This window comes from Drepanopeziza brunnea (assembly GCF_022702325.1).
Source record: "Drepanopeziza brunnea f. sp. 'multigermtubi' strain 214-2 chromosome Unknown ctg6, whole genome shotgun sequence".
Taxonomy (NCBI): Eukaryota; Fungi; Ascomycota; class Leotiomycetes; order Helotiales; family Drepanopezizaceae; genus Drepanopeziza; species Drepanopeziza brunnea.
The window spans coordinates 1,964,446-1,976,667 of record NW_027094069.1 but is presented as its reverse complement, the minus strand read 5'-3'; the positions used below and the strand labels follow the sequence as shown (position 1 = coordinate 1,976,667).

At 52.9% G+C, this 12,222-nt stretch overlaps 4 protein-coding genes across 4 annotated transcripts; 1 reads left to right on the top strand and 3 right to left on the bottom strand.

The window, feature by feature from the left end:
- Positions 1-1,871: 1,871 nt before the first annotated feature.
- L3040_004390 (uncharacterized protein) lies at positions 1,872-3,519 on the bottom strand (the record flags this gene model as incomplete). Its single annotated transcript, XM_007291452.2, has 2 exons — positions 1,872-2,003; positions 2,059-3,519. The coding sequence occupies 2 exons, from the start codon at positions 3,517-3,519 to the stop codon at positions 1,872-1,874; spliced, it is 1,593 nt and encodes a 530-aa protein (XP_007291514.1).
- A 3,225-nt stretch (positions 3,520-6,744) lies between these two features.
- Positions 6,745-9,339, bottom strand: L3040_004389 (uncharacterized protein; the record flags this gene model as incomplete). The annotated part of the gene is made up of 7 exons (XM_066154828.1): positions 6,745-7,674; positions 7,726-7,863; positions 7,911-8,320; positions 8,368-8,770; positions 8,827-9,046; positions 9,116-9,176; positions 9,249-9,339. The coding sequence occupies 7 exons, from the start codon at positions 9,337-9,339 to the stop codon at positions 6,745-6,747; spliced, it is 2,253 nt and encodes a 750-aa protein (XP_066011956.1).
- Positions 9,340-9,604: 265 nt separating this feature from the next.
- On the top strand, positions 9,605-10,229 carry L3040_004388 (uncharacterized protein; the record flags this gene model as incomplete). Its single annotated transcript, XM_007291449.2, has 3 exons — positions 9,605-9,641; positions 9,695-10,063; positions 10,126-10,229. The coding sequence occupies 3 exons, from the start codon at positions 9,605-9,607 to the stop codon at positions 10,227-10,229; spliced, it is 510 nt and encodes a 169-aa protein (XP_007291511.1).
- A 293-nt stretch (positions 10,230-10,522) lies between these two features.
- On the bottom strand, positions 10,523-12,217 carry L3040_004387 (uncharacterized protein; the record flags this gene model as incomplete). Its single annotated transcript, XM_007291448.2, has 3 exons — positions 10,523-11,583; positions 11,630-12,003; positions 12,060-12,217. The coding sequence occupies 3 exons, from the start codon at positions 12,215-12,217 to the stop codon at positions 10,523-10,525; spliced, it is 1,593 nt and encodes a 530-aa protein (XP_007291510.2).
- Between the last annotated feature and the right edge of the window lie 5 nt (positions 12,218-12,222).

The window sequence follows — 12,222 nt, the reverse complement described above, 5'->3', positions numbered from 1 at the left end:
CTTTTGCTAAACTATCTGTTCGTTTGTTTGCTCCTTATACAAAACAACCAATCAAGCATAAACGATTATAGAAAACCAAGTGCTAGCTATCTATTCAACTACACCCTCCATCCCCAACAAGAAAGCGGTCGAACCGGAAAAACCAAGAACCAAAGACTTCCTATCCCTTTTCTTCTTTCGCCAAAATACCCGTTCATTTGCTTGTTTACTTGTTTACCTGCCTACATGTTTATTTGTTTTGCTTGTTTATTTATATAGACAAGACAATCAATCACTTAAGCATACCTACCATAGATAGACGACGAGAGAGAAAAGAACTGCTACATATACACACACACATACACATACACACACACATACACACACATACAATCAAATAACCCAGCCGATAAAAGGAACGGGATACATGTGACGGTACCCATATAATATCCACCATCCACCATCCATCCATCCATCCATCCATCCAGCCTCCGAACCGAACCCCTGACTGATATAGGTATCGGATCGCAAGTCGTCCGTCAGTCAGGAGAGGACGTACGTACGTACGTACCTACTTGTATAGCTAGTCTCCGGTCGAAGAGTTGCGGAGATCTTGTCTGTGCGGGAGACGATCTATCCATCTATATCTATCTATCTATCCGTCTCATGTCGTCGATGACTTGACGTGACAACGAATGCTCAAAAGGGAAAGGGAGAGGGAAAGGGAAAGAGAAGGCCGGACCGATCTTTCGCCCTCATCATCATTACCGTCATCGTTAAGTCATCACAGGAAGCAATCACAGGACCACACATAGTACTTTCTTGATTGCAATTGATTGCAGATCAAGGTTTCTGCTCGACGCATCCTACTACCCCCCCCCCCCCCCCCCCCCCCCCCCCCCCACCACCACATCCACATCCACACATTCCCTATCCTATCCTATCCTATCCTGTCCTGTCCACGCACAGCTCCCGTCCTTCGCACTCATATCTACACATATTCCACTCTCTCGATTTTTCCAAAACCCCTCCCTCCCTACCTACCTATCCTCCTTACTGTCCGTCTAGTCAATCAATCTCTCCAATCCTCAAAGTCCTTTCTATCCCACCTAGCCCACCAACCTACCCACTCACCCACTCACCCACTCCAATGCCACACACACACGCACACACACACACACACACACACACACACACACGCAGGTCCAAGTGCACTCTCTCTCAGCAACAACCACCATGCGCGAAAAACTGCCAAACGGAAGAAGAAACGCTTGCTTGCTTGCTTGCTCGCTAGCTAGCTGCTGAAAAAAAAAAAAAGTAGAGGCAACAATCAACGCTGAGAGAGATACAAGAGAAGAAGGGAAAAAAAGCCTCCTAGGTGACTGCCAGGCTGTGTTTCCCCACCCCGGGGACTGAGTTTTTGCCTTTCCCCCATGCTTTCTTTGTGTGGAGTCAAGGAACCAGTTCCGATTTCATCGAGTCCTTTGATTTGCTGGATCCCGCCCGGTGCGCCATACGCCCGTCCGTAGCAAACAATTGAATAAAACAACCACCCACGTACCAGGAGAGCAAAAGGCGGGGGGGAAAACGCCACAAACACCAACGCTCCAAAATCCAAGCAGACCCCATGCAAGTCCCTATGTCCCAGCCTGATCCGTCAAACCCAAGCCTGCTCAAACTGGCTTTCTCACTGTTGATCTCCTGCCCGTCGCTACTACAAGTGTATTCGAAATGCCCACCCCGCAACTGCAGTTTTTGTGAGCGTAGAATGTATGCGAGCCCTCTTGTCTAACTTCCGGACAAGGAGGGAGGCGCACAGCGACATTGGTCTCTCTGGGTAGAGTCGAGAAGAGCTTCTTCGGCTGTTGGAATCCACGGTCAAGCGCATATTGTCAGAGACCCTCTTCACCAGCCTTGCAGAGTTTGATCTCCCGACCCCATTCGGACTTGAGAACCTGAGAGGCTGTGATCCGGCGAGAAGGATTAGGGTCGAGGATGGAGTAGATGACATTGCGGCAGCGAGCCTTGATTTTCTGGGTCAGTTTTGAGGTTTGGTCCATGTCAGACGGATAAACTTACTCGGTGGAGGGACTCTATAGGCGCGTACCCCTCCTCATCTCGGCGTCCTTCCAGGTAGCGTGCGTAGAACTCATCCTCGTCCTTCTTGGCGACGCGCCACAGATGACGTCCAGTGCGCATCGCCATGTATATGACACCGGTAGCCCAGACATCCACAGCTCGAGCATCAAACTCCTTGTCGATGTACTCTTCGGGAGCAATGTAAGGAGCAGAGCCACAGAGACCAGAGACCATGTGTGCGTCTGATTCCCAGGCCATCCGAAAGCACTCCCCGTTCCCAAAGTCGGTGATTTTCAGGGACCCATGAGTCGTCAGGAGAAGATTCTCAGGCTTCAGATCTCGGTGTGCAACTCCCATCTCGTGCATGTATTCCACACCCCGCATCATCTGCTTGAAGTAACAGTCGGCTTCCATGGCTTCGAGCTTGCCAGCGGCCAGGACCAGGGTGTAGAGGTCACCACCGGCACAGAACTCCATGACTTCGCAGTAGTCTCCTTTGGAGTCTTGCAGCAGGTCGAGGGTGTGGATCACGTTGGGGTGGCGTAACGAAGACGATATGCAGAACTCAGATGTGAGGCGCTTGCTGTACTTTCTTTCGTTCTCCTCGGGGCGTCGTCGGAATTCCTTCACCGCGTACAGCTGCTCCCCCGATCCATTTTCACTGCGCTTGTGGGATATCCGCACAATGCCAAAGGCGCCGCGTCCGACGATCTCCTGGCACTTGCCGTATTTCTCAACCAAAGAAGTGGTCGCGTTGGGGCCTCCCTTCTTCTCGGAGGCCAGGCTTTCGCGTTCGCTCTTGAGTTGATCCACCCAGCTTGACATGAGGGACAGTTGCTGTTCCCCTTCCTGTACATGCTCTGGAGCCTTGGTCTTGCCACTGATCACATTCCGGAGCATGTCCGACAACTTCTCTTGCCTCTTCGCGCTCTTGAGGTGGTGCTCATGGCCACCCTTGAGGTCGGCATTGGGGATGTACCTCTGGTGCGCAGAGGCCGTCCCCGCCGCCTTCTTGTCCTTTGCTGGCGCCGTCGTGGGCTTCTCGGGCTTTTCGGTCTTGCTAGTTCCTTTGTCGGTCGAAGACGACTGCCGGGAAGGAGGCTTGGGTTTTTGCGAGGTCGCAACCAAGTCGGTTTTGGAAGAAGTGCCGTTGGTCGCGGGTTGGGAAGTTATGCTGAGCTCTGAGCGCAAGGAATCTTTTGTTGAGAACATGCGAGTGAGTCGCTTTGTCATTGAGGGCTTTTCTGGCTGCTGCGCGAGAGTGGATTTATGTGGCTCGGCTGGTGGCGCAGCATGGCCGTTCCCATTGAGGTTCTCGGTGCTAGGAACAGCAGCAATGCCATTCTGTCTGACGGGCGGGAATTCTGGAGAGCCAGCTGCTGATGACGTCTGCGAAGCTCCAGGAGAAGAATGAGCTTTCTCAGCGGCGAACTGGTCTCTCGGCCTGGTGAAGGTGGCCATGTCCCTTCTTCCCCCTCTTGTTTGTGCGTGTGTGTGCGTGTGTGGGGTGTGTGTTTTGGTTCAGCTGTTGCCTCCTCGGTATGGAGGGGCGAGGGGGGATTGGATTCTGCGCCCGATCGAATCGAATCGACTAGGGGTGGGTGGGTGGTGGATGATGGGAGGTGAGAGGCGGAGAGCGTGGGAGGAAGGCCACGCGGTGCGGGCGAGACTCGTCCTCTTTGGGAGCCTTTCCGAGCTGAAGAGCGTCGCGCGGATCGAAGTGAAGTTGTTGCGATGTGTGAAGGAGGTGGGAAGAGGGAAATACTTTTTCGAGAGCCAGTAGGGCAGTAAGACAATAGGGCAGTAGGCAGTAGGCAGTAGGCAGTAGGCAGTAGGCAGTAGGCAGTAGGCAGTGGGCAGTAGGGCAGTAGGGCAGTCGGTATGGTAGGTATGTAATAGCTGGGGGGCTGGACTGCCGTATTGCTTGTTGGTTGGCTGGCTAGCTAGCTAGCTAGCCTTTTGGACGGGCGGGGGGGAAAGTTGCAAAAGCCGTGGGCCGTGGGCCGTGGGCAGTGCGAGTGCGAGTGCGAGTTCGAGGGCCTTTATTTCGAAGAGGAAAGGCGTGTGTTTTTGTTGGTGGTGGTGGTCGTGGTGGTGGTCGTGGCGGTGGTGCTGGTGCTGATGCTGGTGCTGGTGCTGGTGCTGGTGGTGGTGGTGGTGGTCGTCGGTGGTGGTGAGGGATTTACGGAGCGGGACGCGGTGAATGGATGGATCAACGGATCAATGGATCAATGGGTCGATGGATCGATGAATCAACGAATGAACATATGGATACATGAGATCAGTGAATGACAGAAGGACAGTTGGCTACGGGACTAGAGCGCACAAGGGAATGGGAAGAAGTGGGCGAGGCGGGCGAGGCGAGGCGAGGGCAGGTGCCGGAGTAAAAGAGTTGCAAAGGCACCGCAATGGCACTCACTGCCCATGCCTGGCCAGACAAGAAATTGGAGATGTCGCTATGTGCCTCAATCAGCTGCGACTGCTGCGGATAAAAAGGTTGCAGCAGTCGCCGCGCAGTGGGTAAGGATGCGCTGCTGGGAAACTCTTACCAGTCAGTCAATCAGTCAATCAGTCAATCAGTCAGTCAGTCAGTCAGTCAGTCAGTCAGTCAGTCAGTCAATCAATCCATCCATCCATCAATCAATCCATCAGCCGGCCTACGTTTATGATAGAGTCGCGTTTCAAGACAGAAAGCGGACTGCGCATGTTTTCTATAAAACTCCTCGTTTCCATGGTGGTCAGTAGAAGCCGGCTACTGGTGGTTCAAGGTATCCTGGAATCTACGTAGTACTGTCGTAGGATATACCGGTAGGTGAGCCATCCTTGTTGCTGCTGCGACGGCGAACTCTCTTCGACGTCCCTTTTCCCGGCGGTAGAGTAGGTACCGGCATTGCTTGACAGCGACATGGCTGGCTCAGATCTCCGTCGGTGTCTCGCTTAGGATACTACCGGTACGGTACGGTACGGTACTCTACGGTACTCTACTCGACTCTACTCGACTCGACTCTACTCTACTCTACTCTGGATACCGGTACTCCTCCTCCGTCCATGTACATGAGGCTGTGGAAATGCCAGGTCTTGTAATGCCAGGTCTATTACTTATCTACATGAGGGTTTTCCAGTGTCCTCCTTGGACCTACTCTTCTTCTCACCTGCTCACCACCTCACCTTCCCCCCTTCTCACCTTCTCACCTTCTCGCCTTCTCACCCCAGTAGGAGCCGATCCCTGGTGGGAGGTCCCCTCAATTCACCGCTCGGGTCAAGTGCAGTCAGTCAGTCAGTCAGTCAGTAGTCAGTCAGTGAGTGTGCGTGGGTTGCAAACCACGGTAACAAAGCCTGAAGGGAACAAACAGCCAGAACACCCCGCCATGGCTGATGGACGAGGCGAACATTGTCTCCCCTCGTCACTCCTGCAGGATGGATGGCTCCGTAAATCATATCAGAATCATCCATGATTCCATGGGGAAATGCTTATCCCATTGCTTACCGTACCGGTATCTCCCTCGTACTGGTTGTACACACACCGTACGCACCGATCCTTTACTCCGTCCCACCTACCGTAACTCTCTTCTGCCTGCCTTGGCAAGTCACCGAGCTCTTCCTTCTGCACGCCATCCTCAAGAACGGTGTACGGTTACCGTATCTGTTGTGCGCCGCCCAGCCCAGCCCAGCCCAGCCCAGCCCAGCCCAGCCCAGCCCAGCCCAGCTCAGCTCTGCTCAGCTCAGTTCAGCTCAGCTCAGCTCAGCTCAGCTCCGCTCGTGGTTGCACCATTCCTGTCCATTCCACGCAATCGGGTCACGCGCCCGTCGGCGTACGGACAGCTGGACAGCTGGACAGCTGGACAGCCTGACAGCTAGCTACCTAGACAGCCTGCTCGCGGGCACGCTGTCCGACACCCGCAGAATCCTCTCGTCCGTCTCCTTCCGCCGGTCCGAGGCCGAGGACTTGGGACCTTACTCAGCAGCGGGCATTACCTACTCTATCATATCAAGTACGGGACAACTAAGTTACCGACGTTGCAAGCACTGGGCTCTCCCCTCATGGCCCCCCCCCCCCCCCAAGCACGGAAAGAGCAAAAGCTTATCGGTCGCCGGTAAGTACCTACCAGCCCTCCTCGCTTCCCGGGTTTCCCTGGGAGGCAGGCCATGGTGACTGCAACCACCGAAGAATTCGCCGAGCGAGGAGTGCGGTAATAACCCCAAAGTCGGGACATGGATCTTCGTTACTCATCAAGCTCGACTACGGTAGGTACCGACAACAACTCCATTCAAATGTTGCAAAATCCCGTACCGTACTTCATATGATTCGTATCATGATTATATTGACCTCACTCGAGGCCCCCTCCCCTTCTGTCCAAGCCCAAACACAACATCGACACAAGCCAACTGTTCTGAAAATGCACATGCACACTATCAAAGACTTGCCTCACGTGCCAGCTATCCATAGTTTTCAACTTCAGCTCGACACTTGATCCCATACCCATCGTATTTTCTCATGCCGAGATAGAAAAGTCCATCAAAACTCCCATGGCGCCACTTAAGCCACCAACGCAGCACAAGGGGTAGTCCAGTCCGTATCCCATCCGTCCCGTTTGGAGCTCGGACCAAATCCAAGCCATTCAAGCCCGCGGGGTGTCCTCCCGCGCCGAACCCAACGAAGAACAGTCCATGCAGAAGAGGAGCCACTCACTCCTGTCCACTTCCCCATCGGCCACCCACAACCGCCGTACCGCTCCCTCCTCTCGCCTCCTTCTGCTCAGCTCTCTTCTCCACTGCCTTGGCCAACACACTATCCACCAACCCACCACTCCTGTCGCTCAACTCTCTCCCCAAGATCCGAGTATTTTCAACTGCCTTCGACGCAATATCCGCAAACCGATTGCCGCCCACAACAAGCCCCTCCTTATTCTCAGGCTCGGCTTTCTTCTTCCTCGCCTTATCCAGAAAGTCTCGAAAACCCTGCGTGGCACCTGCAACTTCACTTGGGTGCGGCGCATCCACCATGTTCTCGTCAGCCTTGTACTCTTTCTTCGATTCAACCCGGCGGGTGAGGTAGATGGTAGCAGTGTGGCCCCGCGCGCTACGGATGCGATCAACTTCCTCTTGGTAAGCTTTCTCGTAGATGTTAGACTCGGCGGACGTGGGGGACTCTGCAATGATGCTCTGCAGAGAAGCGTCGAGAGCCTCGTGGCCGCCCGCGCCAATGCCAAGGAAGAGCGGTTCTTCTTCGAGGGGGTCGTGTGCGTGGCCTTTCTCGCCCGAGTCCTCTTTGGCGAGGATCGGGGGTGATGATTTGGACACCATGGTGGGAATTGACTTGCAAGTGTCGTTTGGAGAGCCGCCTGAGACAGCGCTACCGGCTCTTGGTCGGAGGCTCGGGACTTGAGTAGGCGTGTAATGGACCCCTTCAGTGGCTAGAACAGTCTTCGGGTGTCTTCGATCATCGAAGATTGAGCTTTTGGATTTATGAGAACCCATTCCCGCTCTCTCGGATTCTCCATCGACACTTAAACTCAAGGAAGAGTGGATAGCACCGAGTCCTCTCCCTAGAGCACCAGACAGAGCAGAAGGTCTCCGCTTTTCTACCAGTGTCTTGAACTTTTTGACTGCTTTCATCTGTGGGCATTTAGTACACGTCAGTGGGAGAAGATATGAGATGGGCTGTACCATAACAAGGAGATTCCTCATTCTTGCTGTGATGGCATGATTGACCTCGATCGCGCTTGGCGGTTCAACTAATTCCGAGGTGTTCTCCTCTTCAGATAGTAATGGATCTGCACCGTTTTTGGTCACCCACGGATGTGCCTGCTACCCATTAGCTTCAAGAAGATACAGTAATATGGTGGTCATACTCGAATCTCCGGCATCGTTATCCTCTTCTTGGGATCCTTCTCAAGCATCTTTCTTATCAGATCACAGAACTCCGAGTCAGTCTCATGGATCTCTAGGTTATCGTTCCGAATGGCGTTGTATAATTCCAGAACTCCAGGCCGCTCGAAGGGTATGCATCCGAATCTTAGACAGTATAAGGATACACCCATAGACCAGATATCCGCAGCTTTCCCAGAGACATCTCCGTGCTTGGTCACGCAAAGCTCCGGCGGTAAGAAAGCAGGCGATCCGGCGGACTTGGCAGTCATCATATCTGAGGCTTTTTCGAACATCTCAGATACACCAAAGTCAACGATCTTGAGGACATTGTCTTCGGTCAGGAGTAAATTGTCAGGCTTGATATCCCGATGCACAACACCTTGGGCGTGAACTTCAACTGTGTCAATAAGCGAGCCGAAAAGGGGCGATGTCGCTTACGGTACTCGATTCCCAATATCAGATCTCTGAACCAAAGCCTACACCTCTCAGTGTCATACGGGTCTGCCTTCTCGTTCAGTCCGACTTTCATGACCACACCTTTCTTGCACATCTCCAAGACCATGTACAATGAGTCTTCCTCGGGATCGTCCAGCACTTCAATAAGCGACACCAGGTTAGGATGGTTCAACTTCTTCATGATAGCAATCTCCTCCTTGATCAAGTACAACGGGTTTCCTGCTTCCTGGTATTTATGAATGTCCGATGCCGAGTGTCGATGTAGAGGCGAATTGAGTCCACCACTCGCAGCTAGATGTCCGGGTCGTCGAGGTCCATGTGGGCTTCGGAGAATATTGGACTGGGCTCGTTTTCGCAGACGAGACTTCGAGAACTCCTTGACAGCCTGATCGGGTTATCAGCCTCTTCCGCGATAGTAATCGGTCTCCTGATGATGCCCACATATTCCGTGCCATACTGATCAACAGCCAAGTGCACCGCGCCAAACGAGCCGCGTCCAATCTCATCTTTGATAATGTACTGGTTGATGTGGTGCTCAGCCTTGCCGTCATCTTGATTATTCGTGTAGGCGCTTCTGGCGTTCAAAGTCTCCTTGACCTCGCGATGCTGCGAGGGCGTGCGGCGGTGGTGTCTAAGCGGACTCTGGTACGCAGGCGTGGAGCTATTCGCATCCATCAGCACACAATTACCCCTCCATCCCGACCACCTCAAGCGAAAAAGTAACGCTCACAGGTGCTTGCTCAAATGCGATCGTTGCAGCTCTGGGTCTCCGGGCACGTCCAAAGATATGCCTATCCACCCCCTTTTTATTAGAGTTGCGCTCTGTCAAGCTCTGCCTCGAAGCACGGAGGGCGGAACATTACCATGTGAAGGCAGAATGCCAACCGCAAATTCCTTTGCTGAGATGTCGCCCGGGTGGCTTGAGGGCTCACATCCTTCCACGGTGTTATTCATGACGAGGAAGCGCTCCAGGTGGGTTGATGGATAGTCAGGCTAGTGCATCCTTCCTACTCGACAATAGCTTGAAGCCAGAAGCGTGTGTTGAGAGAAAAGAGAGTCGGATCCCATCAGTCATCCTGATTGGGATTCGCGGGGCTCCAAGATCTTGGCGAAAGCTTGCTTCCAGCCTTCTTCCCATGTGTCGTCCCCGGGGCCGCCCCTAGCCCTCTCGTTTAGTTTGAGTAGGGAGCTGGGAAGGTGTAAGGTCAACACAAGCACAATGGTGGTCTACAGCTTCTACATATTCGACCGGCATAGTACAATTTTCCCCTTAGCCACCACTCCTGGATATCGCGGCTAACACAGCCAGCGGAATGTATCTACTCCCGACTCTGGGCCCGTCAACAGTCCGACCGCCCTATCTCGACATCGAGCACCAACTCCAACAACACCACCACAGCCCTCGCCCCCGACCATGGACCAGCGCGGGCACGCCCTCCCCGTCTCTCGGCGCAGGATGATGCCAAACTCATCTTCGGCACGATCTTCTCGCTGCGCAACATGGTGCGCAAGTTAGGGGGCCAGGACGACAGCTTCATCTCGTATCGGACGGGCCAGTATAAGCTGCATTACTACGAGACGCCAACGAGCATCAAGTTTGTGATGTTGACGGATACACAGACGTTGAATATGCGGAATGTGCTGCACCAAATTTACGTCAATCTTTATGTGGAGTTTGGTGAGTTGTGGTGGTTTCATCAAGAGGTAGGGGAAGAGAAAATGGCTGACTGTTGTGTGTAGTGGTTAAGAACCCGTTAAGTCCAGTTGAGCATCCTGGGGGTGTGGGAGTTGCGAACGAGTTGTTCGAGCTGGCTCTGGACCAGTTCGTAAAGGGGGTGCTCTAACAAGCTGAGCAGGCTGGATGATGTACGGGCAATATGAGATGCGTTTTCGCTCAGACGCGGTTTGTTCTTGCTCAGGGAGGCTACCAATATTTGAGGCGTTACCGGAGTAGCAGGAGTTAGGAGTCTACTACAGATCCAGGATCTAAAATGTTAATCCATTACTCTCTCCCGGTATCTTACATTTCTTGCAACGTCCCACTTGATTGATTGCCCTTTCGTTCCCCGAGCTTTGCCTCCACTGCCTACAGTTTATCGTTCCGTATTCCATACATCTGTAACTCCGCCAAGACATCTTACACCACAGTGCCTTTCTCACCATCAACGGCCTTCCCCCATGCATTTTCGAACGTGCTTGCCGTCCCTAAGTCTACAATGCTTTCCTGTCCTGCAGCCTCCGCAGCCTGGATATTTGCTTGTCCTGCTGGTCCAGCTAGTCCGTCCTTCTCTACAATGACAGTGCTGCTCTCCGGGTCGTTCATCGGGCTGATCTCATTCTCCCAGTTGCTGGAGTAAACAACTGCCGCAAACGCTTCCAGGTCTCTCACCTGCTCCATAGATTGAAGGTACTCGTTCGGTACTCCGTTACCAATAGAATGTGCCTGTCTGGTCAAAGTTGCGAGAAGAATCGGTAGTTTGACAGGCGTGGTGTCGAAGACTTCTGTGACTCGAGGCCCGTCAAGATCAGGAACGTCAGGTATGACAGGCATCTTAAAAACCTGTTGAGCAACCTTTTGATCGACTAAAGTCGAGTAGCCAGCGTCGAGTAGTAGGGTTAAGACATGAGAGAACGGTGGCGAGTCGATCAAGTCTGAGGTTTCATCCAAGAGGCGTCGAAGAGGGCCCGCTGCTGAGATCGATTCCGACGATGCGGTTGATTCGGTTGTCATCCCTGACTCTTTGAGCACCAACTCTTCTTGATCTCTTGGTGGAAGCAGATATTGCAGCCAATTCCCTTCCTTTCTCTCTCTTTCCGTAGCTCCTTCGACCTTCTTGCGGACCTCCAATGTGAGCTCAGAGAATCTCTGCATAGAAACATCTTCTCTAAGATTCATGGATCCGAATACCTCTTTCACTGCCAGCTCCACTTTCAGCATGATTTCCCTCCATCCTCGATGCAGTAGCCACCAACTAAATGTGAGGTATCGCCTATTTGTCTCAAAGTCGTTCCCGTAAGCCTGATCTGAGTTATCGTCATCGTTGTTCTCTAAACTGATAGCTGACTGCTCCATTCCCCCCGTAGCCAAAGACACCACGCTAGATAGGTAACTTCTTCGACCGAGGAGGTTGAGTTGTATCCGAGTGAGTAGTGTTAGCAAAGCCAGGGTATAGATCAGTGTAAAAGATCGAGTGATTGCTGCGAAATATTAGCATAGCTCTCCAGCCTTTGCTGCTGAACATACCACTAATCTTCAACTCATTCCACAATTGGAGCTTCGATTTTCTCGCTTTCTGCACTGGTTGTCCGCCATCCTGCGACGTCTCGCCAGCCGCATTCGCGCTAGGTATACCCAACTGACTGATGTGCATACCACTTTCGCTGTGGATACTCGCCATACTTCTTCCATCATCATCTGTCACACTCGGCGGCGCTGACCCAAACTCAGAAGGCTGCCCATCCCCAGACCTCGCCAGCTTAGCAGCCTTCTGCTGCTGCAACTCAAAGGTTATTCTCTCCGTCTGCAGCTCTCCCATAATGTTATCCGTCGCCGTGGGCAGCAAAGCTAGCACCGTGAAGGTGCAGTCCTCTTGGTTCTGCTCGAATCTCCGGCGCAGGCTGGCATATTGTTAGTTTTGACGCAAAAAGTGAAGGAGAGAGAAAGAGAGATGTACTTCTCTCGAGCTATGCGATCACTGCTCATGCGCTCCCGCACCTCTGAGAACTTCCCCAACACATATTGCGTAGCCACATAGCCTACCCCAATGACGCCAAATCCAATTGCGAACGGCGCCCTATTCCTCTTCAGCCAGTTCCTTGTAGCAGAAAACATGACTT